We start from the raw sequence: 18,160 nt of genomic DNA, 5'->3' as shown, positions 1-18,160 counted from the left end.
TTGGTTGATGTATGTCATCGATCCTAATTGCATGGATCGATGCTCATGATGTCAATCAATGGATTGTCTGGTCCAGACTCAATTATTTACGGACTGCCGTCATATAGCTCGAATATTGCTGAGTGTGGCGTTAAACAACAAACATGGAGACGACGTATATGTAAATACTAGAGAACAAGTCTGACTTGGCTTGGATGCCAAGGGAGAGTTGTCTCCCCTTAGATCAGTGACACTTGAGGTTGTGTATGTTTTTCCAAAGACTAGGCTAATGTTATGTTTTTAAGAGATGTAATTAGGCATTCAACAGCCAATCCATGTATATGTATGCATAGCCTGGCCTGAAAGCTGCAGTAAAATCACAAAATATGCAAGCTCTCCCAGCTCGATTTCCGGGGACAGGAAGCTAAACACACCAACCAAGCTCTGCAGCAAATGTCACCTGCTTGATGAACATATGCAAGTATAGAAACATGCAGCTGAAGTGATGATGTTAAAAATATGCGACAAAATATTAAAAATATGGTTAGTTTTTATTGCTGGGTGGATGTAGATGCAAAAAAATCTTCATAACAATATCATCCAATCATAGCTGCTATGGTCTTCATTGCACACTCCATCTTCTCTACAAGGTGGGTGTCTGCACAACTGATTCTGATTAAGTGCAATGGAACATTTTATGTCATGAAGTCACAGAAATAACAGACCGCCACTGTGGTCTAGTGGTAAAGCATCTGCCCAGAGAGAGGAAGGTCCAGGATTGAATTCCTGTCTGTGTTATTCCAAAATATGTTAAACAATGGTACTTGTTGTTACCCTGCCTGGCATTTGTCATTAAGGGACTGGTTGGTTCAGCGTCAGTATACTGTGTCTGAGTGGGGAGTATCCATGTTAAACTGCGGCATAGTATCTCAGTTGTTTAGCACTATGATAAACTTATACAAACTTGGTTTGGTATGTGCCCCTCTCATGTTACAGAGGTGTGACTCATGTGCCCCTCTCATGTTACAGAGGTGTGAGTCATGTGCCCCTCTCATGTTACAGAGCATGTGCCCCTCTCATGTTACAATGCTGTGAGTCATGTGCACCTGTGATGTTACAGAACTGTCAGTAATGTGCCCCATTTGTTGCAGACAGCCTACTGAAGATGTACTCACTGGAGGAACAGCGTCAACTCCGCAGTGTCAACTTGTCCAGCATGGTACGTCCTCATGCCGCCACAGGCAGACATGATACAGACGGTTGTCTGAGATTCATATAACTAACACAGGCAGACATGACACAGACGGTTGTCTGAGATTCATATAACTAACACAGGCAGACATGACACAGACGGCTGTTTGAGATTCATATAACTAACACAGGCAGACATGACACAGACGGTTGTCTGAGATTCATATAACTAACACAGGCAGACATGACACAGACGGCTGTTTGAGATTCATATAACTAACACAAGCAGAATGACACAGACGGCTGTTTGAGATTCATATAACTAACACAAGCAGACATGACACAGACGGCTGTTTGAGATTCATATAACTAACACAGGCAGAATGACACAGACGGCTGTTTGAGATTCATATAACTAACACAAGCAGACATGACACAGACGGCTGTTTGAGATTCATATAACTAACACAAGCAGAATGACACAGACGGTTGTCTGAGATTCATATAACTAACACAGGCAGACATGACACAGACGGTTGTCTGAGATTCATATAACTAACACAAGCAGAATGACACAGACGGCTGTTTGAGATTCATATAACTAACACAGGCAGACATGACACAGACGGCTGTTTGAGATTCATATAACTAACACAAGCAGAATGACACAGACGGCTGTTTGAGATTCATATAACTAACACAGGCAGACATGACACAGACGGCTGTTTGAGATTCATATAACTAACACAAGCAGAATGACACAGACGGTTGTCTGAGATTCATATAACTAACACAAGTAGACATGACACAGACGGCTGTTTGAGATTCATATAACTAACACAGGCAGAATGACACAGACGGCTGTTTGAGATTCATATAACTAACACAGGCAGACATGACACAGACGGCTGTTTGAGATTCATATAACTAACACAAGCAGACATGACACAGACGGCTGTTTGAGATTCATATAACTAACACAGGCAGACATGACACAGACGGCTGTTTGAGATTCATGTAACTAACACAAGCAGAATGACACAGACGGCTGTTTGAGATTCATGTAACTAACACAGGCAGACATGACACAGACGGCTGTTTGAGATTCATATAACTAACACAAGCAGAATGACACAGACGGCTGTTTGAGATTCATATAACTAACACAAGCAGAATGACACAGACGGCTGTTTGAGATTCATATAACTAACACAGGCAGACATGACACAGACGGCTGTTTGAGATTCATATAACTAACACAAGCAGAATGACACAGACGGCTGTTTGAGATTCATATAACTAACACAAGCAGAATGACACAGACGGTTGTCTGAGATTCATATAACTAACACAGGCAGACATGACACAGACGGTTGTCTGAGATTCATATAACTAACACAGGCAGACATGACACAGACGGCTGTTTGAGATTCATATAACTAACACAAGCAGACATGACACAGACGGCTGTTTGAGATTCATGTAACTAACACAAGCAGAATGACACAGACGGCTGTTTGAGATTCATATAACTAACACAGGCAGACATGACACAGACGGCTGTTTGAGATTCATGTAACTAACACAAGCAGAATGACACAGACGGCTGTTTGAGATTCATATAACTAACACAGGCAGACATGACACAGACGGCTGTTTGAGATTCATATAACTAACACAAGCAGAATGACACAGACGGCTGTTTGAGATTCATATAACTAACACAAGCAGAATGACACAGACGGCTGTTTGAGATTCATATAACTAACACAGGCAGACATGACACAGACGGCTGTTTGAGATTCATATAACTAACACAAGCAGAATGACACAGACGGCTGTTTGAGATTCATATAACTAACACAAGCAGAATGACACAGACGGCTGTTTGAGATTCATATAACTAACACAAGCAGAATGACACAGACGGCTGTTTGAGATTCATATAACTAACACAAGCAGAATGACACAGACGGCTGTTTGAGATTCATATAACTAACACAGGCAGACATGACACAGACGGCTGTTTGAGATTCATATAACTAACACAAGCAGAATGACACAGACGGCTGTTTGAGATTCATATAACTAACACAGGCAGACATGACACAGACGGCTGTTTGAGATTCATATAACTAATACATCTCACCTATCAAACTGAATGAAGCTGGGTGATGGTTGACAGCAAACTGCCTTTCACTTTTTACACTGATTCTAATTCACGGAAGTTTGCATGAAAAGTTGACCTTGAAAGTAAGAGCAATAGAAACAGAAACACTCTGATCCTTTCTTTGTCTCCTGCAGGCCCTGTCTTCCTGTTTAGCCATGCCAGACAACAAGACCATCATTGTGGGCTCCTGGGACAATAATGTGTGAGTACCTGTGCCTCATCCTCCTGTCTCCTTGACTACAACAGGCGATTTCTTTGTTTGAACATTGCAATCTAAGGCTGAAATAAGTGAGTGAGTGAGTGAGTTTGGTTTGACATTGCTTTGAACAGTATTTCAGTTCTATCATGGCATGTCAGCTTGATGTGGGAGAAAAGACATTCACCACTTTGTTGAAATCCTTGAACATGAATATTGTGATGACAAACCTAGAAACATAATCAGGGGGAACTGAGATTAGATAGCAACTAAAGGATACAACTCCGCACAACGAATTGTGGCGTCTCAGACGACCCACACAACTGTGTCAGAGCTGAAATTTTATTTGGGAAAATTTTGATACAATCTTGGTTGACTTGGTTGATCACATTGTCATCGTACCCCAACCGTGGATTGTTGCTCACAATATTGATCACTGGATTATCTGGTCTGGACTTGATTTTTTACTGCCATATAAAGTATTTGATACTAAGGCATTTATAGGTTGGAAAAACATGAATACATGACACTTTTTTATGACTAGCAACTGATGAAGGAGCAAGAGGTAGCCCTGTAACGTCGTGACAAAGAATAAAAGAAGTTGCTATCCATAAATAAGAGATTCATGAATTCACCGTCACAAAGCTGGAATATTGAAAAGTGCGGCGTTAAACAACAAACAAAATCTTGGGTGATGAAGGAGCGAAGTGTATACAAATCTGTGAAGTTATGACGATGTATCTAACAGAAGCATATGAATATGTTCGCAATGTATTCCCATGTCTATTTAAACAAGGTCTGTTTTGGAAATGTTAGTAATTAGTTTCCATGCTATAGATGTAGTGTATTTCATGTAGCATTGATGATTTTTTATTCACTAGTAAACGATGGATTCCCATCAGCTATGGGAAATTGCAGTGCATCAGTAGTTGGATCTTTCATAACACCTCTTCAGTTATGACTTGTGTAGTTAAGTAACCCACTCATTGGTTTTCTCAACCGCATGCTTGTGACAAACAATGAGACTTGACATGCCTTCTACATACTCCTGGGGAATGTATCTGACAATATTGGATGGCATTGAAGGTGAAGGTGCTAAATATGTTGAGTGTTTATGATTTGAATTTGATGAAGCTTACATCATTTCTAGTTGTGACATCAGAGTGTCCTTGTGTGTTTCAGCTACTTCTACAGCATCGAGTACGGCCGGGTGTTGGACACACTTCATGGCCATGATGATGCAGGTGAGAGATGTGGTGCAGCTGCAGCAGGGCGTGGCATCCTTGTCTGTCAGTGTAGAGGGGCGTGTCATCCTTGTCTGTCAGTGTAGCAGGGCGTGTCATCCTTGTCTTGTCAGTGTAGCGGGGAGGGGCATCCTTGACTGTCAGTGTAGCGGGGCGTGGCATCCTTGCCTGTCAGTGTAGAAGGGCGTGGCATCCTTGTCTGTCAGTGTAGCAGGGCGTGGCATCCTTGTCTGTCAGTGTAGCGGGGAGGGGCATCCTTGTCTGTCAGTGTAGCAGGGCGTGGCATCCTTGTCTGTCAGTGTAGGGGGGCGTGGCATCCTTGTCTGTCAGTGTAGCGGGGAGGGGCATCCTTGTCTGTCAGTGTAGCGGGGCGTGGCATCCTTGTCTGTCAGTGTAGCGGGGAGGGGCATCCTTGTCTGTCAGTGTAGTGGGGAGGGGCATCCTTGTCTGTCAGTGTAGCAGGGAGGGGCATCCTTGTCTGTCAGTGTAGCGGGGAGGGGCATCCTTGTCTTGTCAGTGTAGCAGGGAGGGGCATCCTTGTCTTAGTGTAGCGGAGAGGGGCATCCTTGTCTGTCAGTGTAGGGGGGCGTGGCATCCTTGACTGTCAGTGTAGCGGGGTGTGGCATCCTTGTCTGTCAGTGTAGCGGGGCGTGGCATCCTTGTCTGTCAGTGTAGCGGGGGGTGGCATCCTTGTCTGTCAGTGTAGGGGGGCGTGGCACCCTTGTCTGTCAGTGTAGCGGGGAGGGGCATCCTTCTCTTGTCAGTGTAGCAGGGAGGATTTCTTCTCTCAGCCCAAATGGGCATTCTGCCTTTGGGGATCATACTTTTAAGGTCACTGAAAAAATAGGCTGCATGTGCGCGAACTGTTTTTTGTCTTCTATCATATGAAGATTAAATCTGTGCTTTCAGTGTCTTCTATAGCTTGGAGGTCTGGCACCCTGTACACAGCCTCCTGGGACTCTTCGGTGAAGGTAAGACTGTCTTCTGTACCATTGCCACTGTACACTGCCTCTATAGCATGGAGGTCAGACACCCTGTACACTGCCTCTATAGCATGGAGGACGGACACCCTGTACACTGCTTCTATTGTATGGACGTCAGGCTCCCTGTACACTGCCTCTATAGCATGGAGGTCAGACACCCTGTACACTGCCTCTATAGCATGGAGGTCGGACACCCTGTACACTGCCTCTATAGCATGGAGGTCGGACACCCTGTACACTGCTTCTATAGCATGGAGGTCGGACACCCTGTACACTGCCTCTATAGCATGGAGGTCGGACACCCTGTACACTGCTTCTATTGTATGGACGTCAGGCTCCCTGTACACTGCCTCTATAGCATGGAGTCATTGAATTACATGATACTGTAAATGAGCTGACTTATGTCAACTGTACACTACTGTGGATGATGTACAAGTACAGTGCTGTTGTTTACAGATCTGGAAGCTGCCACAACCAGAACAAGGCCAGGCTCTCTCATCGGCTGAATATCTGGTGAGTTTGGGAACCACATTGGTTGTGGTTCAAGACCCCAAAAAACAATTTCTATGTCACGAGCAGTTATGGAAAAGGGTGCACTCACACCATTTGACATCTCATAGAATCTATTACTATATGATAATGGTCATTTGCTAAAACGTGAAATTGTCACGTGACTTTTCCCTGGGTAAGGAGGGTAGTGTGAAAGGGGTGGTAGCAGTGGTAGCGGTGGTAGGGTAGTAGGGTAGCTTCATGGGGTCAAGCATTTGCTTGTCACTCATCTCTCTCTTTATACTGATGTGACCATAGAAGATCCAGGTTAGAATAGGTCTTCAGCAACCCATGCTTGTTGTAAGAGGCAACTAATGGGATCGGGTGGTCAGGCTGTCTGACCTAGTTGATGGTCATTTGCATAGATCGATGCTGATAATGTCAATCACTGGATAAGGGGCAGTTGGGTAGCCTAGTGGTTAAAGCATTCACTCATCACGCCGAAGACCCAGAATCGATTCCCCACATGGGTACAATGTGTGAAGCCCATTTCTTGTGTCCCCCGCCATGATCTTGCTGGAATATTGCTAAAAATCTAAAATAAATATAAATATAAATAGCGGCATAAAAACTCACTCACTCAATCACTGGATTGTGTAGTCCAGACTCAATTATTTACAGACTGACATCATATGGCTGGAATATTGCTGCATTCAGCAGTAATCAACAAGTAAACAAACAAACAAACTTCCAACTAATGTTCCTCAAGTCTTCTGTTCACCCCTATCCATGTGGAATAGTCAGTATGACGGCATCCATGTTGCAGGGCCAGCTGGACCATGACGAGGGGGTGACGTGTCTGGACCTGGATGCCGAGAGTCGCCTACTGGTGACGGGCACCAAGGATGGCCATCTGTGTGTGTGGGACCTCTACACTCAGTACATCAGCAACCAACTAGCAGGTGCACAAGGAGTACAGTCATGACTAACACTGTCAGAATTAGTAATTAACACTAGTATGCTAGCCAAAGGCCAGTAAATGAAGGTCTCAAAGTGTTTGCAGAGGACATGGGTGACTTGGTGTTCCGATCCCTCAGCATCATTTATTACCTGCCCATGAAGAGATCCCCCGTTTAATAACATACAGCTGTACTACACATTGTGTAATACTAGATGCATGTTAAGGTACTGTGGGAACAAGTTTCATTAACAAATATTGAAAGCTCCCAACATCCCTGGGCTTTTTCAATGACATTGCGTGTAGAGATGATACATCACTGAGAGGAGCTTATGCACACTCCATGACCCCAACAACCCTGTGGCTAGGCTGACGTCACATGGCGCTGTTTTAGCTGGTGCAACAAATTTCATCATTGGTGACTGAATGATTGTAACTTTGTAGTGCAGGGCCCCATTCCACGAGGCGATTGTAAGTCTATGTTAAAGAATGGGAGTTACAGTAACTTTAGTGTCATGATAGCTTTGTGGAACGGATGCCTGAATTCTTAAGGGGGGCTGTTGTATGGTATTTAATTAATAAGTATCAATTTTTTATTTGTTTGAAGCATTCTTCTCTTTATCTGAATTGGAGTAAGCTGTGGATCATGTAGATGTCTGCCTATTCACACACGACAGTTAAATTTTAAAACAAAATTATAAACAGCAAGTAATAAATAAAATACTGAACTTGCTCCCTTGAAATACCAATTTTATGAATTTTATGAGCATTCACTCGTCAGATTACACAACTGTTCACTCATTTCATAGAAATTGGTCTTACAAGGGAGCGAGTTTAGTATTCTAACACAGGTAATCAAGCATAGTTTTGCATGTGACAGATTAGTGAAGATGGGGTGCTTGAGGAGGCCTGAAGTCTAGTCCATGACATATTCTGGTCCATGTTCCCGACAGACCAGTATTGCAACTACAAACACAGCCACCAACTGTGTGATAACCTTTGCACTAGAATATTTATGATATTAGTATTTCTATCCTGATACAACAGATCACCCAACCTTCCCAATCTGAAATTTGCACAGTTTTCAAATGAGAGGAAAGTGAGGTCTTGAAGGGAGGTAACTCTAAATGGCGACCTGGTGGAGAGCGCCCCCTAATTAAAGAGACATGATTTAGGTTCTGTGTTATAGCATTAAAGAGATAAGGAATTGGCACTACCGGTATGTTGTGTGAGGTTAAATATGCTTATATCATGAATATATAAATATTTGACCCAGTATGTTCCAACAATAGTACATGCAGCCCTCAGTGGTGGTTCTTCAGTGTTTTTCCTGTATTTACAGTGCATCATGGGAGAATCAATGCTGTCCTCATCAGTCCAGGTAACGGATCCACCTGTTATACACCCCTGTCTAATATTTTACTCCTTGCCCACTATGTTTGGCATAACATTCACCTTCCGGACTCTGTAGTTTAAGGCTGTTCGCTGGTATTTAACTTTTTCTATTATCTTTGTTATTAAATCTAATTGTCCAAACAAAGAAAAGGCTTAGTGGGAATTCTTTTTTGGCAAGGTGCACTTCTTAACCACAAACACAAAACAATCCAGCAGATTTCCTTAAGCGCTTGCACAAATAATATGTGCATAACATCGTACAAGATTGATGTACTCAAACAATTTTCTTTGGTTAAAAGTAGCCTTAAGGGCAGAGGGTGTTAATGTGACCTTCAGAGTAGATGATGTTAATATTGATGTGACCTTCAGAGTAGATGATGTTAATGTGACCTTCAGAGTAGATAATGTTAATGTGACCTTCAGAGTAGATGATGTTAATGTTGATGTGACCTTCAGAGTAGATGATGTTAATGTTAATGTGACCTTCAGAGTAGATGATGTTAATGTTGATGTGACCTTCAGAGTAGATGATGTTCATGTTAATGTGACTTTCAGAGTAGATGATGTTAATGTTGATGTGACCTTCAGAGTAGATGATGTTCATGTTAATGTGACCTTCAGAGTAGATGATGTTAATGTGACCTTCAGAGTAGATGATGTTAATGTGACCTTCAGAGTAGATGATGTTAATGTTAATGTGACCTTCAGAGTAGATGATGTTAATGTTCATTTATCCTTCAGAGTAGGTGATGTTACTGGCATCATTCAGAGTATATATAAGAGTCCTTTTATGCTGTATAGTGTCTTCAAATGCTGTATTGTGTCTTCAAATTATGTATTGTGTCTGCAAATGCTGTATTGTGTCTTCAAATGCGGTATTGTGTCTGCAAAGTCTAAATTGTGCCTGCAAATGCAGCAATGTGTCCACAAATGCTGTATTGTGTCTGCAAAGGCTGTATTGTGTCTGCAAATGCTGTATTGTGTCTGCAAAGGCTGTATTGTGTCCACAAATGCTGTATTGTGTCCACAAATGCTGCATTGTGTCTTCAAATGCTGTATTGTGTCTTCAAATGCTGTATTGTGTCTGCAAACTCGGTATTGTGTCTGCAAATGCAGTTATGTAAATGTGTTATGTAAATGTGTGTATTGTGTCTGTGTGTTATGGATGTGTGTATTGTGTCTGTGTGTTCTCTATATGGGTATTGTGTCTGTGTGTTATAGATGTGTGTATTGTGTCTGTGTGTTATGGATGTGTGTATTGTGTCTGTGTGTTATAGATGTGTGTATTGTGTCTGTGTGTTCTAGATGTGTGTATTGTGTCTGTGTGTATTGTGTCTGTGTGTTATAGATGTGTGTATTTTGTCTGTGTGTTCTAGATGTGTGTATTGTGTCTGTGTGTTATAGATAATGTGTATTGTGTCTGTGTGTAATAGATGTTTGTATTGTGTCTGTGTGTTCTAGATGTGTGTATTGTGTCTGTGTGTTCTAGATGTGTGTATTGTGTCTGTGTGTAATGGATGTTTGTATTGTGTCTGTGTTATAGATCTAAATTGTGCCTGCAAATGCAGCAATATGTCCACAAATGCTGTATTGTGTCTGCAAAGGCTGTATTGTGTCTGCAAATGCTGTATTGTGTCCACAAATGCTGTATTGTGTCTGCAAACTCTGTATTGTGTCTGCAAATGCAGTTATGTAAATGTGTTATGTAAATGTGTGTATTTTGTCTGTGTGTTATAGATGTGTGTATTGTGTCTGTGTGTTATAGATGTGTGTATTGTGTCTGTGTGTTCTAGATGTGGGTATTGTGTCTGTGTGTAATAGATGTTTGTATTGTGTCTGTGTGTAATAGATGTTTGTATTGTGTCTGTGTGTAATAGATGTTTGTATTGTGTCTGTGTGTTATAGATGTGTGTATTGTGTCTGTGTGTTCTAGATGTGTGTATTGTGTCTGTGTTCTAGATGTGTGTATTGTGTCTGTGTGTTATAGATGTGTGTATTGTGTCTGTGTGTTATAGATGTGTGTATTGTGTCTGTGTGTTATAGATGTGTGTATTGTGTCTGTGTGTTATAGATGTGTGTGTTATAGATGTGTGTATTGTGTCTGTGTGTTCTAGATGTGTGTATTGTGTCTGTGTGTAATAGATGTTTGTATTGTGTCTGTGTGTAATAGATGTTTGTATTGTGTCTGTGTGTTATAGATGTGTGTATTGTGTCTGTGTGTTCTAGATGTGTGTATTGTGTCTGTGTTATAGATGTTTGTATTGTGTCTGTGTGTTATAGATATGTGTATTGTGTCTGTGTGTTATAGATGTGTGTATTGTGTCTGTGTGTTATAGATGTGTGTATTGTGTCTGTGTGTTATAGATGTGTGTATTGTGTCTGTGTGTTATAGATGTGTGTGTTATAGATGTGGGTATTGTGTCTGTGTGTTCTAGATGTGTGTATTGTGTCTGTGTGTTATAGATGTGTGTATTGTGTCTGTGTTCTAGATGTGTGTATTGTGTCTGTGTTATAGATGTGTGTATTGTGTCTGTGTGTTCTAGATGTGTGTATTATGTCTGTGTTATAGATGTGTGTATTGTGTCTGTGTGTTATAGATGTGTGTATTGTATCTGTGTGTTCTAGATGTGTGTATTGTGTCTGTGTGTTATAGATGTGTGTATTGTGTCTGTGTGTTCTAGATGTGTGTATTGTGTCTGTGTTATAGATGTGTGTATTGTGTCTGTGTGTTCTAGATGTGTGTATTGTGTCTGTGTGTTCTAGATGTGTGTATTGTGTCTGTGTTATAGATGTGTGTATTGTGTCTGTGTGTTATAGATGTGTGTATTGTGTCTGTGTGTTATAGATGTGTGTATTGTGTCTGTGTGTTATAGATAATATGTATTGTGTCTGTGTGTAATAGATGTGTGTATTGTGTCTGTGTGTTATAGATGTGTGTATTGTGTCTGTGTGTTCTAGATGTGAGACGGATCCTGTCCTGTGGGGAAGACAACTACATCAAAGTGCTGGACACAGGAACTGGCACCGAGATCTTCACCAAGGATGTCCAAGATGAAATACTGTAAGGACTCTTTTTAATATTTAACCTGACATTTAGTGCAAGCTTGAGAAAACACAAATAACACATATAACCAATAGTTGCTTCCCTTCCATCTCGACCTACTTACAGACTAGGTGGGATGAAAGATTAATTTTTTTTATGAAATATAGGTCCAGTGGAGTCGTAGGGCATGTCATTGTGATATAGAGAATCTCACCCGAGTGTCTTTTGATATGAAATATATCAACACGAGTTGATAAAAGTGGAAAAAGGGTGAGATTTTATTTATCATCCAACATCATTCTTCCGACTTTTTCAATTTGTAGACAGTAATTAGCAGTGTCTTCAGTGTAAAAAGTACTGCTAACAGCTTCAGTAGCAGAGCCATTAGTGATGTCATTTGATTGTGACGTCATGGTAACCAGTGATGTCACAATGGTCTGCTAAGCTTTGTGATGTAATTTCATTGCAGCGATATCTACAGTGTAGATATCGCTTGATCTCATCCAAGCGATATCTCCTGTGGGAGCCAGTTTTGGATGATAATATTAATTGCTTCACTGTATTTGATAGTTTTCTTCATGAGCTCACACTTTTCTGCGTCTGGAAACTTTGTACCATTTTCCACATATTTAGTGCACCCGATACAAGCATTTCAACACACACTTGTCAGCCATCTGTTCTCTAGCCATGTTGCCAGAAGCACAGACATCGTGAAGTAATCCTTGCCCTCAGTGAATATAAAGTGAAAGTACTGTGAAACCTCAGTAGTCTGGAAACCTCACCCTCCAGATGATTGTGTTCTGTATAGGTTAGCGCACTTCTCGAGGGCGATATGGATTTTCAATGCCTGAGGCAAGATTTGGTTGTTCGAATTGAATTGTCCTACCTCAGCATGTTGCATACGTCGGGTCTGGTCTGGTGGCACATTGACTCTGTTGTTTCAGATGTCTCCATTGGGCTGGGGGCCTGGTGATGTCGGGGAACAGTGCAGGCTTCGTGCAGGTCTGGGACATGGACAAGGGGCAGATACTTCACCAGTCTAAGGCTCATCAAGGTAAGACAACCCTGTGGGGATTCCAGGGTGGAATAGGTCCCCAGTGCCCCATTCTGGGTCTCTGAGGATTCCAGGACACAATAGGTCCCCACTACCCCACTCTTGTCTCTGTGGGGATTCCAGGGTAGAATAGGGCCCCAGTACCCAACTCTTGTCTCTATGGGGATTCCAGGGTAGAATAGGGCCCCAGTACCCCACTCTTGTCTCTGTGGGGATTCCAGGACACAATAGGTCCCCAGTACCCCACTCGTCTCTGTGGGGATTCCAGGGTAAAGTAGGTCCCCAGAACCCCATGCTTGTTTTCCTGTGGGGATTCCAGGATACAATAGGTCCCCAGTAACCCACTCTTGTCTCTGTGGGGATTCCAGGACACAATAGGTCCCCAGTACCCCACTCTTGTCTCTGTGGGGATTACAGGGTAGAATAGGGCCCCAGTACCCCACTCTTGTCTCTGTGGGGATTCCAGGACACAATAGGTCCCCAGTACCCCACTCTTGTCTCTGTGGGGATTCCAAGGTAGAATAGGGCCCCAGTTTCCTATGCTGGTCTTCTTGTGGGGATTCCGGTGTAGAATAGGTCCCCTGTCACTCACTCACTCAAGAAATGGGTATCCTGAGACTGATGTCTGTTGTAGATGCTGTGACCAGTATTGATGTTGCTGAGGATGGGAGGCTGTTGTCAGGAGGATATGACAAGACTGTCATAGTGTGGCAGTGCGGATAACTAGTCCCACAGTGGCTAGACGGATCACCCACAACTGCTGAAGTGCTGGGATCGTAGGTGATCAAAAAAGCTCTCTGGGGATCCTCTGAATGCCAATATGTGGATCTTCTTCCACAGTGGTTTGAGAAATATCAGGTCCAAAATTCGCATCTGGTTTTTATTCTTCGATCTACATCCTTAATTATCCAGGATATTATATTTCCATTCCACTTTGATAAATTCTTTGGACCCATTCACTATGATAGCTTTGTTAAGAGCTTGATTTAGAGAGCATGATGCTAAAAAAGCCCTCCAGTCAAATAGTCTGTGATAAGTTAGAGAGAGGAAGGATGGACGTAAAGATGGCACGTCCATGACAAAGCTATATTAGAGAATGGGTCCAAGGTATTTATTATGATTTTATTGAAATATGGTGCTCTTTAAGCTTGTACAATTGTATATGATGACCATTGGATGATATTTTTAATATGTTTATGTGTCATACGTGAGGGGCCGTGTCAAAGGTTAACCATATCATTTCCAAATGTACATTGTACCTGTCAGTTTAATGCTGATGGTTATATCTCAATTTGTTTGTAAAAAGATATAAGCTGCTTTTATTTAGTGTTACTATTGTAATATATTGGTTACTGGAATATGAGTATATGTGAGGGGCTGTGTCAAAAGTTTCCATGTCTTTTTAGAATGTAAGTGTCACTTTGGTGTTGATGTGTATATGCCAGTTTCGTTTGTACACAGATAATAAATGATTATTCTTCGTTCAATCTCATTAAATTCAGAACTTAGTTCTCATAATCGCTGAACAAAGATTTGAGGACATCCCATTACGGTTCACGTCAGTACGACCTTTCATCCAACCAGTCGGAGCCTCGCTTACCAGATCATGAAAGTGACAGACAGAATGTGTTTTCTAATCATGCAACCTCGAAATATTTAACAGAGGGTATTCCAAACGACAGTTACAGGTTTTATTATTATATCCATAGAATTGAGGCCATCTGAGAGCCTTTCCAGAATGTTCTTTTTAACAGTTTTGATTTTTTTAAATCGAGAATACGTTAAAATATGTTTCGAAGCGAAGTCGCCAGTTTGAACCTAGCGCCGTCAAGCTCGAGAAAGCTGCCTTCTGATTGGCTAATGTCGATTTCTTGACATTCATTTCATTGATCGGTCAAAGTTTGCGAAAGGTCGTTCTGACGTGACCCGTAATCTGACCAGATCTTTTTTAGCAGTAGCGAAAACTTAGATCTGATTTTAATGAGATTGTTCTTCAATCATTGTACTGAGAACATAGAAGCCTGAATGGTGATCGGCTGATAAGAATGTTCATCCAACGCATCCTCTTGTAGAGGGGTTGTCAAGTCTCCACACAGACACATATCATATCCGTGTAAAAGATCTATTTTACCAGTAATAAGATTGATCTGTCTTCCATCTTGATTTAGCTGTATGAGTTTGTGAGCAACTCACTCACCCAGAATCCAGGGAGTATGATAGTCCTATTCCACTTTCGGCTTTTGAAATCAATCAGAATCAACTAAAAAAATATACATCGCAAAAGGTTTATTTGGAACTTTCTTTTCGAAATCCTGGATCTGGCATCATGTAAGTTCTGTTTTGTGTAAATTTTCTTGAACTATTCTGAGGAGGCAAGATCTAACAATGAAATCCTGTAGATGCAATTTGTTATAATGTGCAAACAATTGACATAGCCCCTTGGTAAGTGGTAATTGTTACTTAATGAATTTATGTTTATTATGGATAATTGATTTGTGTTGAAATATTCACTTATAAGGTCAAATATGTCTCAAAGAATTCGCCATCCATTGCATAATCTAAACATCCTGTAGTGACTTTATTAGTAGTGAAGAGATGCAATTGCCCAAGTCATCTAAGAATGTGCATCAATTCCCTTGCAGAAATGTGGGTTAGAATCCCGTATTTACCCTGATTATGTGTCAAGGTTTGTCAGCACCATACCCGTGCTCAAGGGCCTTACCAGAGTGGTAAATGTCAGAGACCTGCATCGCTTCAGGCTTTCCTCTCCTATTAAGCTGTCATGCGGTAACATGACTGATACACTGTTCAAAGTGGCATTAAACCAAACTCACTCACTCACTGAAATGGTGCACCAGCTGTTGGACCTTGTCTTCCCTGATTGCTGGAGTGAAACACTTGCTATGACAACAAATTGATAACCCATGTTAATCATTTTCCTTCTCTCTTCACACAATATACACTGTGATATTCATCAATCTTTCCATGTATTTTATTTTGAACGTGTTTGAATGATGAATGAAAGAATTATTGCGGCCCTGTTTGAGAAGGCTGAGTTAGTGCTGTGACTTCAGGCAGCGTCTGATGTCGGAAATGTTTCCGTCTTAACGCCTCGTCAGTACTTCACAGGCTTGTATACACTGCATTCCTCCATCATCCATGTATGGTTGTTTAATGGAAGTTTACACGATATATGGCTTTTCCATTGGACGAGAGGTCGGAGACATGACCTGCTAAATTGACGTTCATTAGTGTATAAACAACACAATTTGACGTTCATAGTTTTTTCAGGAGACGGTGTTCTTGAAATGACGTAAACACTGACGGACTACCTCCACATTCCTGGGGAAAACCCTGGGAATTCCGTAGCGCGAATAAATACAGAAGCGTTAACGTTCTTTCTGATCATTTAGACTCTTTATACTTGAACTCAGCGTGTTAGCATACATAGAGAAACATCAGAGAGTTTGACTGGATGATTGTCTCATGAATATCATTGCTACGACTCATCCTTGTGAACAAATTGAAGAAATTCAGATCCAAACATAGTAAGATCGGACATTCATTCTATGAAGGCTCACACTCCAATGAACACACACAAAGTGAAGGTCAATTCTTAAATACACGCCGAAATGCAGTGTAGTCGTGAAACATGTCTATTTTTAATAAATCAACAGACCGAGGCTCTGTAATCTCATGGAAGTCAATCATGTGCGAACCCTACCTTGCCTTATATAGAAGCAATGGGTAGAGTACATACTTGCAAGGCTGTAGCACAATGTGCATGAGAAATAGTGTCATTTGTGTGATATAATCTGATCCTGCATTGGTCAGATCCCCTGCTAGAACCAGGCTGTGATTTGACACAGATACAAATAGCGACTACACCTGGCTGTATGTATTCAAAGAGGAACACAGTCTGTACCACCTGTGAAGGATAGATGATGGCTTTGATGTGGAGAGCTTGTCCTTGTGTTTGGAATAAAAACAATTAGATTGTGTTATATTCTTTTAGTCCATGTTTTGTGTTGCGACGGGGTAGCCTAGTGGTACAACCTTGTCATGTAAGGCCTGGGGTCGATTCCCACATGATGTCCCGACATATGATAGTGCATATGGCACTTCAACATGTTACGTATACCACACATTGAAATTAGCCTTGTATTATTAAATGACTTGGAATAATTCTTTGAAACGATGGCAATGCTCCAATGGCAGATCCAGGACTTTTATAAGGGGTGGGATGGGGGATGGGTCATCAAATTCTGAATTCTTAACTTTAGAATTTGGGCTGAATAATTAGGGGTAGGATATGATAGGGGGGCTATTCAGACCAATGGTGTTGGGGGTGGGGTGCGGTGGGGTGGGGTGGGGTGGGTGTTGGGGTGTGGGTGAGGAGACCGGCTAGATTTATCTGTATTCAGTAAAAGGTTTTATTTGTATGTTCAGGGGGTCCCAAATGTGTTTTTGACTGTGGACCCCACTCTGGATCGTGCCACTAGTGCTTGCTCATTGTCAATAACTCATCCTTGTATTCATTGTATCTTGGTTGATTGTTGGAGATCGTGACACCCTGTTTGTCCGGAAACCCTTCTTACTGAAGTCCCAGATTTGTATCCACCCCATGAATTTGTTTAGCAAGAGAGGTGTCTGGATTAACAGGGTATTGTTATTGGCAAAGTATGGTAGGGGAATATTGCCAGCTGTCCGATAGTGATTGTCACTCTAATACAAATTATATATGTGCCAAATTTAATTCCCATTTGCTGACATAACCTTTTGCCCTAAACTCTGCAGGGACTCGAATGTTTTTAATCTCGGTACTATTGATGACATTTAACCAATGATATTGGAAAAATTCAAACCGCGAACCCCTGGAGATTGTAACCTTTCAGGTTTCCCCTTGGTATTGGCCATGATGGACCTGTACTGTTTAAGACTCATAGAACATGTGAAACTTCATGATAGTCAATAATACTATCAATAATTAATTCTCCAGAATATGGTGTGTTTCTTCATTATTTTCACGTAGACTATGACTGGTGTGTCTGCGTCACTGAAACTGAAACTCATATCAAACATTAAACTTAATGATACTCAACAATTAATTGTTCAGAATATGGTGTGTTTCTTCATCATTCTCACGTAGACTATGACTGGTGTGTCTGCGTCACTGAAACTGAAACTCATGTCAAACATTATACTTAATGATACTCAACAATTAATTGTTCAGAATATGGTGTGTTTCTTCATCATTCTCACGTAGACTATGACTGGTGTGTCTGCGTCACTGAAACTGAAACTCATATCAAACATTAAACTTAATGATACTCAACAATTAATTGTTCAGAATATGGTGTGTTTCTTCATCATTCTCACGTAGACTATGACTGGTGTGTCTGCGTCACTGAAACTGAAACTCATATCAAACATTAAACTTAATGATACTCAACAATTA

The 18,160-nt window shown here is 41.4% G+C and overlaps 1 protein-coding gene across 1 annotated transcript in view; it reads left to right on the top strand.

The window, feature by feature from the left end:
• Positions 1–13,833, top strand: part of LOC139454320 (protein FAN-like) — a 36,551-nt gene extending 22,718 nt beyond the window's left edge. The window contains exons 23-32 of the mRNA XM_071235949.1: positions 1,131–1,198; positions 3,475–3,542; positions 4,719–4,780; positions 5,690–5,751; positions 6,220–6,276; positions 7,079–7,214; positions 8,553–8,591; positions 11,564–11,666; positions 12,593–12,702; positions 13,337–13,833. Coding sequence (XP_071092050.1) covers positions 1,131–1,198; positions 3,475–3,542; positions 4,719–4,780; positions 5,690–5,751; positions 6,220–6,276; positions 7,079–7,214; positions 8,553–8,591; positions 11,564–11,666; positions 12,593–12,702; positions 13,337–13,425 — 794 coding nt within the window. The 3' untranslated portion in view covers positions 13,426–13,833. The remainder of the gene's footprint in view (positions 1–1,130; positions 1,199–3,474; positions 3,543–4,718; positions 4,781–5,689; positions 5,752–6,219; positions 6,277–7,078; positions 7,215–8,552; positions 8,592–11,563; positions 11,667–12,592; positions 12,703–13,336) is intronic.
• Positions 13,834–18,160: the final 4,327 nt, after the last annotated feature.

The sequence above is a fragment of the Haliotis cracherodii genome, unplaced genomic scaffold (genome assembly GCF_022045235.1).
Source record: "Haliotis cracherodii isolate W230 unplaced genomic scaffold, xgHalCrac1.p SCAF_10, whole genome shotgun sequence".
NCBI lineage: Eukaryota > Metazoa > Mollusca > Gastropoda > Lepetellida > Haliotidae > Haliotis > Haliotis cracherodii.
Note: the sequence above shows the minus strand (reverse complement) of the source record. Positions and strands in the feature narration are given on the sequence as shown.